Consider the following 13,919-nt stretch of genomic DNA (forward strand, 5'->3'; position numbering starts at 1 on the left):
ATAATTTTTTGTCTTTTATATTAGCAGAAATATCAATGAGTTTCTTACGTTAAATAAATATAATAATTAATATAAAAGCCAGGAAATTTAAATTACAGCTTCGATTTAAATGCAGATAAGAATGTAAAGTTTAGCTTTTTATTCAAGGCTTAAAGCCAGCTAACAATATTCGATAAGAATTTCCATGACAGTGCATAAGCTATATAATAAACTTTTGCAATTTCACAACTATTCGCAAACTGTGTGTTGTGTGCGCAATAAGTCATAATCACAGCACTAGTGTCGCAAGCAGCACTAGCGTGTTGCTGAGTGGCCAGAGAGCGAGCGAGCGAGCGAGCGTGTTGTCTAACTGGCGCTGACTGGGGATGTCTGTCAAGCGAGTGTTTGGCCTGACACCCTAAAGTGTGTAAAGCGAGAAGGCAAGTGCTAGTGCTTGCATTTGATAAGAAAAAGAGACAAACACACCACTGAGTGCCGAGTGTGCTGCTGTTGAGAGCGTGTACTGTTTGCATGTCCTTCTGCTGGTCCTTTCTCTTTCTCAATGTGCTGATGCTGATGCAGCTAGGGTTTAATTAAAAAACTTGTGCCAAACAAAAGCTGCACACATCTGCATGCAAATGCTGCCAAACATGCTGCTGCTGCTGCTGCTTTCAACGCTCAACTTATTAAGTAACTTAATTATTTTTTTACTGTTTTCTGTTTTTTTTTTCCTTTTTTTTTTGGCATTTTAACGCTTAAATTTAGTTTGTGGCAGCTGCCAGCAAAATGATTGCTCGCTTAATTACACATGTAGTAGCATAGCTCATACCTATGTATATCAAATTGAAACTGAAATATAATATAATGAAAATTACTAGCAGGCATTTTGGGCGTACGCTAATTAGGCAACCGAGCCATAAGCTCACCTCAAGTGTGCTCCACACAAAATGTGCACGTTTTTTTTTTCATTCTTTTTAATTAAAAATTCAAAAGCAGCCATGTTATGCGTTTAAGCCATACAAATGCATAAAGCGAACTGCCATAAAAGCAAAATAATTTCATCTGCTCTCTCTCACTCTCTCTATTCGTATTCCACAGTGGAGGTCTTATTTTTGGCCTGGGGCGTACGTCTCTGCATCATGGTGAGGAAAGCGCCCTCGGAGTTTAACGAAAGTCGCTTCATATCAATGGCCATATATAACGAATTTTTGCTTACCTGCTTCCTAAATGTGTCCATGTAAGTAATGATTAGTTAAAGAATTTTATACATAAAATTAAGCAATTTTTAAAAGCTTTGTTTAATTGTTATTTATTTTAATTTAATTTAAGTTGACCATAGCCAACTGTTTAATTTATTTTGCTTAGTCTCTGACATCATTTCTCATACAGACAGAAAGACGAACAAGCTCTAATCCGATTATGATTATCAAGTTGAAAGTTAAAACAGCAAAACTTTATGATAGCTTTTTTTTATTTAATTGATAAAGAGCCAGTTAAGCTTGCTATTAGGTTAAGTTGCCACATTGAAAGCAAAAGCATTTCATTTAGTAAATTGAACTTTGTTAGTCGAGCTTAGTCAAATGTCTTTGTGTTATTAAAATTATTTAAGCAACAATAGCAGTAATTATTATAAAAATATATGCAAATAAAATTATTTTGAAATTATTTACTACATTTTGTTGCATATGCAAAATGCTGAACTTGCAGTTTTATTCGCTTGACTCTTGTGTTTAGCTAATATTTTTTTATGTATATAAATTTCATGCTTATAATTAGATTTTTTGCATTTAATAATAACATTAATATGCAATTTTATTCTCTTGACTGTCAGTTCAGACACTGCTGTCATTAATCTTTATGATCTTCATAAATTTAAATTGTTTGCTTCAACATCTTAAATTTGTTTTTCTACTCACACAGGTTATTCCTGCAATCGCCTGCCAATCCAGACTTGCTTTACATCATCTTCTTCTGCCACACCCAGCTGACTGTGACGCTGTTGCTGGCGCTTATCTTTGGCAGCAAGGTGCGTGTGTGGCAAATTATTACAAATAATAAAACAAACACTTTAAGCTTAAAGCATTAATGGCCCTGTCTTCTGTTCATTTTTTTTTTGTTTGCAGGTGTACATTGTGCTGCGCAGCGGTAAATCACATCAGGAGAACATTGGGCTGGGAGCGAAGGCGTCGGGTGCTAAATTCAATTTTCGTCCACAGGTGCGCACCTTTGCGCATCCCAGTTCGATGACCACCTCGACGGCGCCCATAGCGGGCAACACCTCGGCGGGTAAGTGTCGGGCCAGTTTGGCTAATTGCAACATTAGTGTCAAATAGCTTGCCGCATGCCACATGCCGCACATTGCAAATGGGCAGAGCAGTTGACAAATGAATGCAGACAGCCCAACAGACAGCCAGCCAGACAGACAGACAGTCCGAAGTTCAAGGCTGTCTGATTAAGTCATGTTTGCAACTTTTATTTATGGCTCTTGATTTGGCAAATTAAAAAATAAACTGTTTTGCCAGCTTAGCAGTCGATGCCAATGGCGTCAGCTTATCGCATAGTCTGCTAAACACACACGCACACACACACACACATATATATATGTGCGTATATTTGATATCGTATGTCAACCCTAGCGTTGATTTATGTCTCTAAAGCAAAATGTCGCTCGTGCTTGCTGCGGTTAACCCAAGAGCACATGTGTGCTTGAGTGTGTGTGTGTGTGTGTGTGCGTAGGCAGCCGAGCGAAAAGTTTCGCACACCCACTGCGAAAACCATTTTTGGTTAGTTAACTCAATGTGTAACCAGGACTTCAATGTAGTCAACAATTTGTTGACGCTTATGGCTGCTGCTCCCACTCGCCAACAAAATAAAAAGAAAATTCATCGCTTTAATGTTAACAAGTTGATACCACCATTAACATGAAAAACAACCGCCATTTGGTTAGCAAATACTTATGAAACAACAAAAACAAAGTTTGCTAGAATATAATTGGCAAATATAAAAGGCTTTGAAACGATCAAAATTTCAAACAAATCAACTTTGGCAGCAATTACAGTCAACATTCTATAGATGCAACATATGCGCAAGAAAATTATTAAAGCGAACTCTGTACATAAATTGGCGTGTATTTATTAAATGTAAAATAATTAGTAGCATCACTATAGAAACATAATATATAAGCGGAAGGGACTTGCCACATTGTTTAGTATGAGGAATTAATGTTCGTAGAAATTTCTAAAAAAAAAAAAAAATTCAAAGCAATTCAATTTCATTAGAATCAGCAGCGACCGTTGTTGATAAATCAGTTCTGAAAAGAGCTAACTAATTAAAATAAAATTAAATGCTAACTAATAAAACTGATTGCTTAAATTTAAAGCTTAGACTGTTTTTTTCTATTAAACAAGATAAATTTTGAAAATGCAGAGAGATATAAAAAAAAGAGAAAGGGTCTAGAGACAGAGAAAGAGAGAGGGAGATAGGTAAAGAGAGAGACATAGAGAGAGAGAGAGAGAGAGAGATAGAGAGAGATAGGTTTAGAGAGAGAGAGATAGGGAGAGATAGAGAGGGAGATAGAGAGAGATAAAGAGGGAGATTGAGAGAGAGATAAAGAAGAAGAGAGATAGAGATAGAGAGAGAGAGAGAGAAAGAAGAAGAGAAATAGAGATAGAGAGAGAGAGAGAGAGAGAAAGAAGAAGAGAGATAGAGATAGAGAGAGATAGAGAGATAGTCTAAAAGTGAGTGTAAATAGAGAGAGAGCTCTGTAAACGGAAAGAATAAGAATGCTAATAGAGAGAGAAAGAGAGAGATAGTTTTATAAAGTAGAGAGCTGCCTAAATGATTACTCAGAAATTGTCAATTGAGAAATAAAGACACAGAGTATTATCTTTTTAGAACACTAACACTAATGCACTTAGCTCTTCACTTCGATCTGAATACGGCGAGGGCTGATCGCAGACTGAGCTCGCTCCAAGCAGTGGGCCGCCTTTTATACCTGACGGACCTAACACACTCCCACACTACACCACGCCCACTCTCGCTGGCCTTAAAGCAAATTTTTCTAACTGAGGCGCGACAGAATTTAAAATCAAACTCAAACCCACATAAAAATGACTTTGAGTACAGATTCCTCCGCCTTGCTGGGCAAGGGCTGCATTTTAAGTTGAATGATAGCAACTCTTAGGGCTAACTTAATATGCCAAGCAACCAAAAAATTTCTCTAGCTGCTTTGGTTTGAGCAACTTCAGTTCACAGCAGCTGAGGCAACTTGAATTTTTTTGAATATATTTATATTTATTGTCGCAAGATTTTATCTAAAAATGTTTTGTTAAAAAAAATAGTTATGTTTATGCGCATAAAGTTTTATCACTTTGCTTGCACATTGCATTTAAAATTTATATAATTATTAAATGAATTGCCTAAGCTGTCTGTGTAGTATATAAAAATGCTAATGAACTAAAAAAGACTTTTAAGCTGCTTAGGCTCACAATCAAAGCTTTGTGGCCGTTCCCTGGCAAGAGTTACGGTGCGTTCGGTCTTGCTGCCAATTTGCAGGCTAAAATAAAATATTGTTTATATGCTAGCATTTTAATTTGTTGCCGTGCTGCAAGTTTTATCACCAGCGCAACGCTCTTTATGTTTTAATGCTTTATGCGCAACCTTTTTTGTTTTTTTTTTATATTTGTTGTTGTTGCTGTGGCACTCATTGGCCTGCTTTTGCTTTTTACGCTGCCTTAATTTTTTATGGCAGGCATTTCTATTCTTTATTTTTAGCTTGTGTATCTCATTTCTGTGGTTGCGTAAATTGTGCGTTAAATTTAAAAAACACTGCGCATTGTTTTTGTTGTGCAGTTTTATTTTTTATCTTATTCGTTACATTTGCATATTTAAATTAAATAATAACAAAAGCAGCAGCAGCATCAGCATCACACGTTAGGTAGACAGCAAAGTTGCCCGTTTATGCACAAAGTTTTTTCTTTGTTTGTAAGCAGGCGAGGCTCCTATATTAAATTCAATTCGCATGCTGCTGGCTTCAGTACTACTCTATGCTTAATTTCAGCGCCATAAATCTAAATGTGCCAGAGTTGTTGGCAGTTTTGCTCTTGCGTATTGTTTTAGTGTTTTTCATTTTTTTCTTAGTTTATTGAAAATCGCGTCAAGTAGCGCTGAGTGTTGCTCACTTAAATCACACTGACAGGCTTTCAGCTGAATTGAACGGCCATTTATCATCGTCCTTGCAGCAAAGCACACACACACACATACTAAAACGCACGCTACACAGCAAGAAAAAATGCGTTGACAGTCGACAGTCTATTTGAAAAAAAAAGGCTTAAGATTAAACAGTTCACAGTTCACAGCTCAGCGCAAAATATTAAAATTTTAAATTAAATTAATATTTATTTATGCAATGTCAGGCACAGTTGACAGTTTAAATAAAATATGTATAAAGCAAGTTAAAGCTGCTGCTTTTAAAACAAAAGTAAACATAAATATAAATTTGCGAGCTTGCACGCATTAAAATAAATTTAAAAACTCAATAAGTAATGATAATGAAGCACAGCTTTAAATTAATTTATGTGGGTGTGCAATTTAAGTGTGATGCTTATCTTATGCCAAACAAACATATTATCATTTAATAAGAATTTTAAATATAACTTAATATACTTAATTTTTGCGTAGTTGAGCTAATTCTTGCAGAAGTTGCTACAAAACAAATACAAAGATCATTTATATGCAAAAATTAAGCTAACGATTAAAAACTCATAATGATTAATAAACAAATCATTACGTTAATTAACTAATTTAATGGGTATAAAACATATAGTATAGTAAACATAACAAGCAAAACATAAAGACAAAGAAAATAACTTTTTTTGAAAAACAATTTCAACTGGGAGCTGGGAGAAGTTCAGAGATTTGCATGTGCAGTTCCTGGCGATTGATGAGTGTCATCATTGACATCTTGATACCATAACTAATAATAATTTCATAGTTAGTTGTACTAAGGAAATAAATATTCAACATATATAAAATTTTATATTGATTGAGCTACATAATTTTTTTAACTGTAACGTTTGTCTTGACTTAAAGCCACGTCCATTTTCATTTGTATGCGCCATGTTTTGTTTTGTTGTGTGGCTATAGCCAAGTCCAACTTTTGACATGAGCGCGACTTTTATTTTAGTTGCAGGGAAACTGCTCGGCCCAAAACTTTTCCATTTGGCGCTCAGTCCAACGTTAATTAGTAGCGCTGCTTAGGCTTTATGTTCTTATTTTTCTTTGCTGTCTTGTGCTTCTTGCAGAGAACAAGCTGTCGGATCAGGAGGCGCTGGAGGAGATACGTCAGCTGAGCGTGCAGCTGCAGCGCATACAGGAGATGGCGCCGCCCAAGGGCGTGGCCGTCATGACTATATCGAGTCTGCTGGATGGTCTAAAGACGCCGGGCGGGCTTATGGTGGTTGCCGCTGGGGCGCCGCATGCGTCGAGCACTGCAACGTCGCAGCGGCAGAGCGCGCTGCCGCTGCTGGCGCTCAATGCAGAGATGCAAAAGTATACGCAACAGCTGCAGCAAAACAACAACGCCAACGGCAATGGACGCGCCAGCGCCGCAGCGCGTGGCAGCATACCCACCATGGTGCTGGAGACGCCGCCCTCAACCGGCACGCCCACGCCCACAGCAGCGCAGTACGAGGAGCGTGCGATGAACACCGAGCTTAGTGGCGATGATTTTCGCCAGCAGCTGCTGCGCTACAGCGCCGACGGTCACATCATCTGCAGTCGCTGCCTGGACGCGTCCAAGGAGCATTACTACTGCTGTGCGCCGCGCAACGCCTGCGAGCAGTTGGGTTCGCCACAACACGAGGGCAGCCTGAGCTTTGCCAACATTAAGCTCGACTGCATGTGCTCGCAAGCGGATGATTTGGATCAGCAGCAGCAACAGCAGCAGCAGCGACGTCGTCCTGCAGTACGCAGCGCTGCTACCAATACGCCGCCCACTAGCTGCAAGCGCGGGCCGCGCAATCTACTCGAAGCCGAGATTAGCATTTCGTATCAAATTTGTGATAACTGTAGAAATAAGTCTAAGCTTAGTGAGCAGCCGCTGCCAGCGCGTCGACGCAGCGGCAGCTGCACACAAGCAGCGCCGCCACCGCCGCTGTCCAGTCAAGCGCGCAGCAGCGAGCAGCTGCTGGAACGTGCCAGCGTAAGCTGCAACAAAGTGGCGCGCTCCAGCGACGACATTGCGCTCTATACGAGTCGCTGCCTCGAGCCGTCCACTGAGGCGTCCACTGAGGCGTCCACTGAGGCGTGCGCGGAGGCGGCGGCGCCTTCGCTGAGCAATGTCTCAAATGCATCGAACAACTCGACTAGCCAAACGGACAAGTCGAATGGCACGCGACCCAAGCGACCCGACAAGCTAGTGCTGGATCTGAACGATCGCTCCAAGTATACCAAGGAGGTTTCTGTCTAGACAGTGCAACACTTTTGTTTCCCCCACAAAAAAGACTTTGAAATTTAATTGCATTAACTTATATATATATATATACACATAGTTATTTATTAAAGAATACAAGCTGCTCTAATGCCTCCGCACACAGCGCAGCTTAGTACGCCCCAAAAGGCTGCAACAAATTATTTTGCAACTAACATGAGCCCCATTGAGTTGCAAATATTTGTTTGTTGCAAGCTTTGCTGTTGCACAGGCATTTGTGCGAGCGAGACAGAGCATGAGCTATAGTTGTTGTTAGTTATAATTATAATATGTACATTTAAATAGTCAATGCCATTAATTAAACTAAACAAGCTTACTAATTGACTTTATGTCTAGCCATTAAATATAAAACCCCAAGCATTACAAAATTTAATTTAGCTGTAATTTAAGTGTCGTTTATAACAAAACAAAACAAAAAAATGGCTGTAAGTTTACACACACACACACACTCATACACATAACTGTTAGAGTTTAACTGTAATATAAACATATCTCTGCCATTACACAAAAAGCAACAACAACTGCTCGCATTCCAGAGCTTAGTCTAATTCTAGCTAAAAATTTAATCTAATATATAAACACACACACACACTCGTATATATACTAATATTTAATGAATTGCAATTAGCTAAGTATTAAAGTTACATTTTGTAATACATTAAATGTACAACAAACACACACACACAAATTGTCTAACAAAAACTGTTATTTATTTAACTATTGTATAATGAATGAATAAAGATTTATTATGTATGTGTAAAAAGCTAAATTCGTGCGCTGTTTGCATTAACTATGGGCCACATTTATAAAAGGTAAGCGTGTGTATAAACTAAAAGTTACAGCAAAACATTTTAATAAACGAACATTGCGCTTAATGCAAAAATATTGCTTAAACTTTTAATACAAATTTGAGTAGTGCTTACAAGTTTTCCAAATGTTAGACAACTTTTATTTTTTGCTTTAAGTTTACACATAAACACAAAAGAAAATGTTTAGGCTATAAATGCAATGGCTTTTTATTTTTTGAGTAGTAGTAAATTTAATAAAACTTTAAAATGCATAAGCTTTGGCTTCAATTATCGTTGCTTTGTATACTAAAATATATTTCAAAGAAATGTTTTTATGCGTTGATGAACGCAAATAATTGTTGCATACTTTAGTGCTGCAAATAGCTTTAATTATTTAAGCAATGCTGTTCATAACTAAGCCTAACTTTCAATATGTTGATGAACATTAAAGAAAATATGTCATAAAAATTTATACACTTGACAATGAGTACGACAAAAATCTGTTTGCAACTATTTAAATTGGAATTTTAAAATTTAGTTCACATTAAAAAGTGAACATCAAACAGCAGTGAACATTTAAAACAAAAGTGAAAATGTTTGGGGCTTAGACTCACACGCATTGCACACATATTTGATTTGTTTATATGTGTGTGTACAGCTGTAGGCAACAGTAGCATTGAGAGCACAGAGAGAGACAGAGAGAGCGCCACACACTTGACGCCTCTTTCGGTTTATGGTCTTTATCTTTATGGACATGCTACGGTGTCTGTATATGGGAAGCGTATGACCCTTTTGCCATTTATGTGCGCATTTTATGAATGCTTTACATACATACAAGCAAACAGGAAACGTGTATGTGTGCATGTGTGTGCGTCTGTGTGTGTGTTTTTGAGCTAAAGGAGACGTTAATTTAAATGTTTTTACAGCATTTTGTGTGTCGTGTCGCTTCATCTGCTGTTTGAGTTTCAAATTAAAATTTCGCAGCTAGGCGCACAAGTTTTGTGTGCGTGTATTGAATTTTAAGCAACTTGTAACAATTTTAAATTGAATTAATTTGCGCACATGCAAGTGCAAAGACTTTGCTTTAAAATTCAATTTGAAAACAACGCTACTAAGCTGTCAGCTATGGGCATGTGTCATATTTTTTTTTGCACATATTATGTTATTTATTTTAAGCTGGCTTTAAAACAATACACACACACACATACATGCACACAAGCGTGTTGCATAGCAGCCAATACATGTGTGCGGCAGCTTAAAATGTCAAAGCCTCACTAAGGCAGCAGGCAGGCAGTTGATTAAAAACTTTAAAGCGCATCAATTTAATAGCTTGGCTTATGCATATTCAATCAACTAGTATTTTGTTTAACAATTTAAGGGCAACTGTTGCAGACGCTTTATTTTACGGCCAGCCATAAATTTGTGGCAGTGACAGTAAACAAAAGCAAGCATTTTACATTTTACATTTAGCAGATAGCAAAAAGTCAAATTGCCAGACTTTTGGCAACAGCTCAATGCTGCAGTAAGAGCAAATGGCAATTGCTTTCTCTGTGTGAGTATTTCAAGCATTTTTCATTACTTAATTACGGTAATAAATGCCAGTGGCAATTTCTTAGCGCCACATCAAAATGGCATTAAATAAAAACATGTTAACGACGCTGCAGGCCAAAAGCACAAAAGCCATTGCAAAAAGTCAAAATACCAAATACAAAATGCCAGCCAACAAATTTATGTGCAAAACAATAAAGCGACAACAAATCTCAAGCACACACACACACACATGCATACTTAGCGCTGGCAACATGTCAGCAACATAAGTAAGAAAAAGTTGTTTACTTTTTTTTTGTCTCACGTGCGTTTGAGCGTAAAGCCAATTAAAATTAAAAGCAGACGCCAAATGGTTGCAGCTATAAATGTCCTGCTGCGTTGCTTGCATACATATCTATATATGTGTGTGAATGTGTGTGTTATGCCGAACAATAAGTACAATAAAATTAAATTGCTCAACACCTTATTAACAGCAGCTGTCTCTAGCATGGCCAACAAAAGCAAAAGCAAAGCAAAAACTCCCAGGAGTCTAAGGTTTGAGCTTAGGCAGTTGGCTAAATTGCCCAGCTCTTGTTTCAATGCTATTGTTGTTGTTGTTTACGCTGCTGCCTTTTCACTTTTATATTTGCCATAATGTTGTAATTTTCTAAAGAACTAAGCACAGCACAGAAAAAAAATAGAAAACAAACAAGCATTGAACGCTGTATACTCTAAAATGCATAGCATAAGTTAATTTAGGCAAAAGTAATATGCTTAGATAGCTTTATAAATTTGCAGAAGTGGTTAATTTTAAAATTATATTTGGCATATAAGTTTTAAATTCATTGCTGCTATTCTCAGTTCACTTGTTTTTAACTTAAAGTATCATATTTTGTTAAAAGTGCTAAGCTGTGGTTTATCTTAATTGTTAAATAAGTTTGCTTTGCAAATATTTGAATTAAACTTTTGATAAAGACAAACTTTTTGTTTTAAACGTAGCTGCATATATTCGTCTTATACTATTGTTGAAATATCAAAACTTATTGAAAGCTAAAGCCAGTTGAATTAACCTTTATTTGAAACTAGTCGAAGCTTTGAAAGTGGAGGCATCATCATTGATTTAAATCAAATGCAGAATTAAGGCAACTAAAAATCACAGTTTATAATAAAATAATTGCCGTATTAAAATTTAAAAAAAACTAAAGAGTTGAAAAGAGTTAAAAAAATGCACATTTATGTTTATTTATTTTAATTGTAGCCTAGAATTAAATTCTATGGTACAAAATTGATATTGCCAGAGCAACAAAGGCCTTCAGGCTGATTTATGTTTATAAATTGTTTATTTATATGAATATTATGTGAAATTTGTAATATTTGTAATATTTATTATGTGAAATTTGTAAAATTTAAGCAATATTTTGCACATTTTTGTAAACTCTCTTGCGCTATAGTTCGTTAGTGTATACAAACAATTGCTGGTGTGCTTCACTGATTGCCTTACTTGCTGGCCTAAGTACTCAATAAAGGCCAGAAATAGCAGCGAGCAGCAGCACTTGTGCCTACTATTTTGACTTTAAGTTGAGCTTTAAGTGCAGACGCTCGAAATTTTTGTTGTTAATTGCTGCATAGACAAGCTGCCAAAATGTAGTTACTATAAAGTTAGTTGTTCTATATTGTTTTTGTTTTTTTCTTGCTGTTTTTTGGCTCGTAGATAAAAACTAATCTGCTACAATGTTTACACAGTCATAACTCAAAAGCCTGCACAAATGCATTTAGCAAGCAACATGCTGGCAGATAAGCCAATCAACTCACACACACACACACAAACAGTCTAGCAGTTATAAAAATATATGTAGTTGAGATTTTCATAGCTCAGGTGAGAGCTGAACTTTGGCTGTATGCAAAGTATAATGGCAAATGTCTGTCCAGTTGAATATGAGCATGAGCAAAGGATAATAAAAAAAAAGGAGTAGATATGCAGTAGTGAGTGCTTTCACTTGAAAAATGCATTTTAATGCACACGTGAATTGCATTAGAAAGTTTTTGCAAAATGTGCGCAAGTTGTAGAAATGAAATAAAATAAATCTGAAGCGAGAGCGCAAGGACTACGACACCTGACAAGCATTTTGAATAAGCAGACGTTGTTGTTGTTGTTGTTGTTGGCTCGTCTTTAGCTTCGACGTGTCAGTTACAAGCAATTGTGCTAAATGTGTCGGTTGCCGGTTGCTGGTTTGCCGCTTGCCGCTTGCCGCTTTTGGTAACGATGCGTATGTGCGATACGTGTACATGTGTGGCAAATGCAAAAATTGAGTCTAAGCCCGGATAAGCAGACGTGTAAAGTGTGCAAATAGTTGTGCGCCAGATAAAACTCGTAACGAACAGCAAAAAAAAAAAAAAAAAATAGAATAGAAAATACCTCAAACTAAAATGTCACAAGTACATACAACTGTGTTTTAGTGCGTGGCTTAACTGCCGTGCGCTGAGCTTGCCACTCAATAGAACTGCCTGGCACTTCAATTGAGCGTGCAAATGTAAGCACAGGTGATTTGGCGTGTGCTTGGCGCAAATGAAGCGCCACAGCGATCACTTAAAATTCAAGTCAAAAGCCAACAGCAGGAAAAAAAAGGCAAGCGCACTTTGGCTAAATCCATTTGCCTAAAAGTGCGCGCGCGTCCCGCGTTTGAAGTCGCACAGCAGGCGAGCGAGGGCGTGAATAACATTTTATATAGTTTGGCAGCTGCACTAGCTTGAAAAGGCGCGCTTAATTGGATTACGCATACGCAGCGTAGCGCACAAGTCTTGAGCTCTATTGTAACTACTTGTTTAGATTTAAAGCTGTGATTTGTTTTAATCAAGTTCAGGCTGGCATGTTACTTACTTTAATAAAATTAAATTAAATTTAAAGTATATTATGCTTCATTATTTATAAATCATTGACAGACACAGCAGGCGTCAAATTACGCTTAGTAATTAATAAAAAGCATGCAATACAGTTTTTTATGCTGAACGCTGCAGCAAATTCAAGCAACTAACAGTTGTAAGTGCAAACATTAAGGTTTTGTAATTAAAATATTAATTTGACAGTCAATTATCATAAATTTGTTTATTTTAATTGTAGCCAAGAATTAAATTCTATGGTACAATTGGTATAGCCAGAGCAACAAAGGGCTTCAGGCTCTAATTATCATAAATAAAAATAATAAGCATATGCTGCCGATCGTTGGAGTCATTAAATTCTGTTAGCTTGCTGTAAAAATATTTGTCTAATTGTTATTATTATATTCTTGCTAATTATGTGTAGTTACAAAAAGTCACATGCAGTTAATGTGATTGTCAAGCTGCCAACAAGCTACAAAATTGTTTCTCTTTAATAGAAATGCGCAAAGCAAAATATTGAGAAAAATCTGTAATGCTCCATGGGACATAGAAAGAGACCTACAGGTTCCAATGGCTATAGATTGGCCCTGCACCCCAATGCACTTGCACAACGTCTCACATGTTACGTGGGTCGAAAAAGACTAAAGAGGCAAGAGGCACCCCCAAGACTTGTCAACTAGGTTTATAACCTAGTTATTCTCATATCCTATTATAGTATTATTTTATTATTAGTATTATTATAGTATAGTTTAGTATAATTTAGTAAAATATAATTAGGTAAAGTTGAAACATAGCAAACTAATTTAACAGCAAAATACACATCTGAAAAAAATACTTAAATATAAAAAAAATTACTAGTTTATATCAATATCAAAATTATGCACACACTTATATAGTCTAAGCTTAAGTAACTGCTGCTAACTGCTGCTCTCTTTAATATTCTTTTTAAACTAAACTCGCTGCTTTACAAACTATACGCACGCTTTAAAGTAGGCAACACTTTTGTGAACTGCAACATTTTTACTCAATTTTAATTAATGACATTAGTGCTGCGAGTCCTCCGAGAGTTGAAAGCACAGCCTTGTTGCCGCTTGCTACTTGCAACTCTCTGTGCTGCGCTGTTTTCAATTTCTTTCGTGGCAAATAAGATTAAATGCAGACAGTTGCCAAACGCGTCAAGTGTGGACTCTTAACATGTGGCGTCACTTTGCTGCTAATTGAGCTTTTATGCATTTGAAATTACAGTCACAAAAAAAAAT

The 13,919-nt window shown here is 36.8% G+C and overlaps 1 protein-coding gene across 1 annotated transcript in view; it reads left to right on the top strand.

The window, feature by feature from the left end:
* Positions 1-7,484, top strand: part of LOC108597560 — a 54,313-nt gene extending 46,829 nt beyond the window's left edge. Inside the window, exons 11-14 of the mRNA XM_017984169.1 lie at positions 1,078-1,216; positions 1,900-2,005; positions 2,103-2,265; positions 6,282-7,484. Coding sequence (XP_017839658.1) covers positions 1,078-1,216; positions 1,900-2,005; positions 2,103-2,265; positions 6,282-7,447 — 1,574 coding nt within the window. The 3' untranslated portion in view covers positions 7,448-7,484. The remainder of the gene's footprint in view (positions 1-1,077; positions 1,217-1,899; positions 2,006-2,102; positions 2,266-6,281) is intronic.
* The last annotated feature ends 6,435 nt before the right edge of the window (positions 7,485-13,919 follow it).

Source organism: Drosophila busckii, chromosome 2R, assembly GCF_011750605.1.
Source record: "Drosophila busckii strain San Diego stock center, stock number 13000-0081.31 chromosome 2R, ASM1175060v1, whole genome shotgun sequence".
In the NCBI taxonomy this organism is placed as follows: domain Eukaryota; kingdom Metazoa; phylum Arthropoda; class Insecta; order Diptera; family Drosophilidae; genus Drosophila; species Drosophila busckii.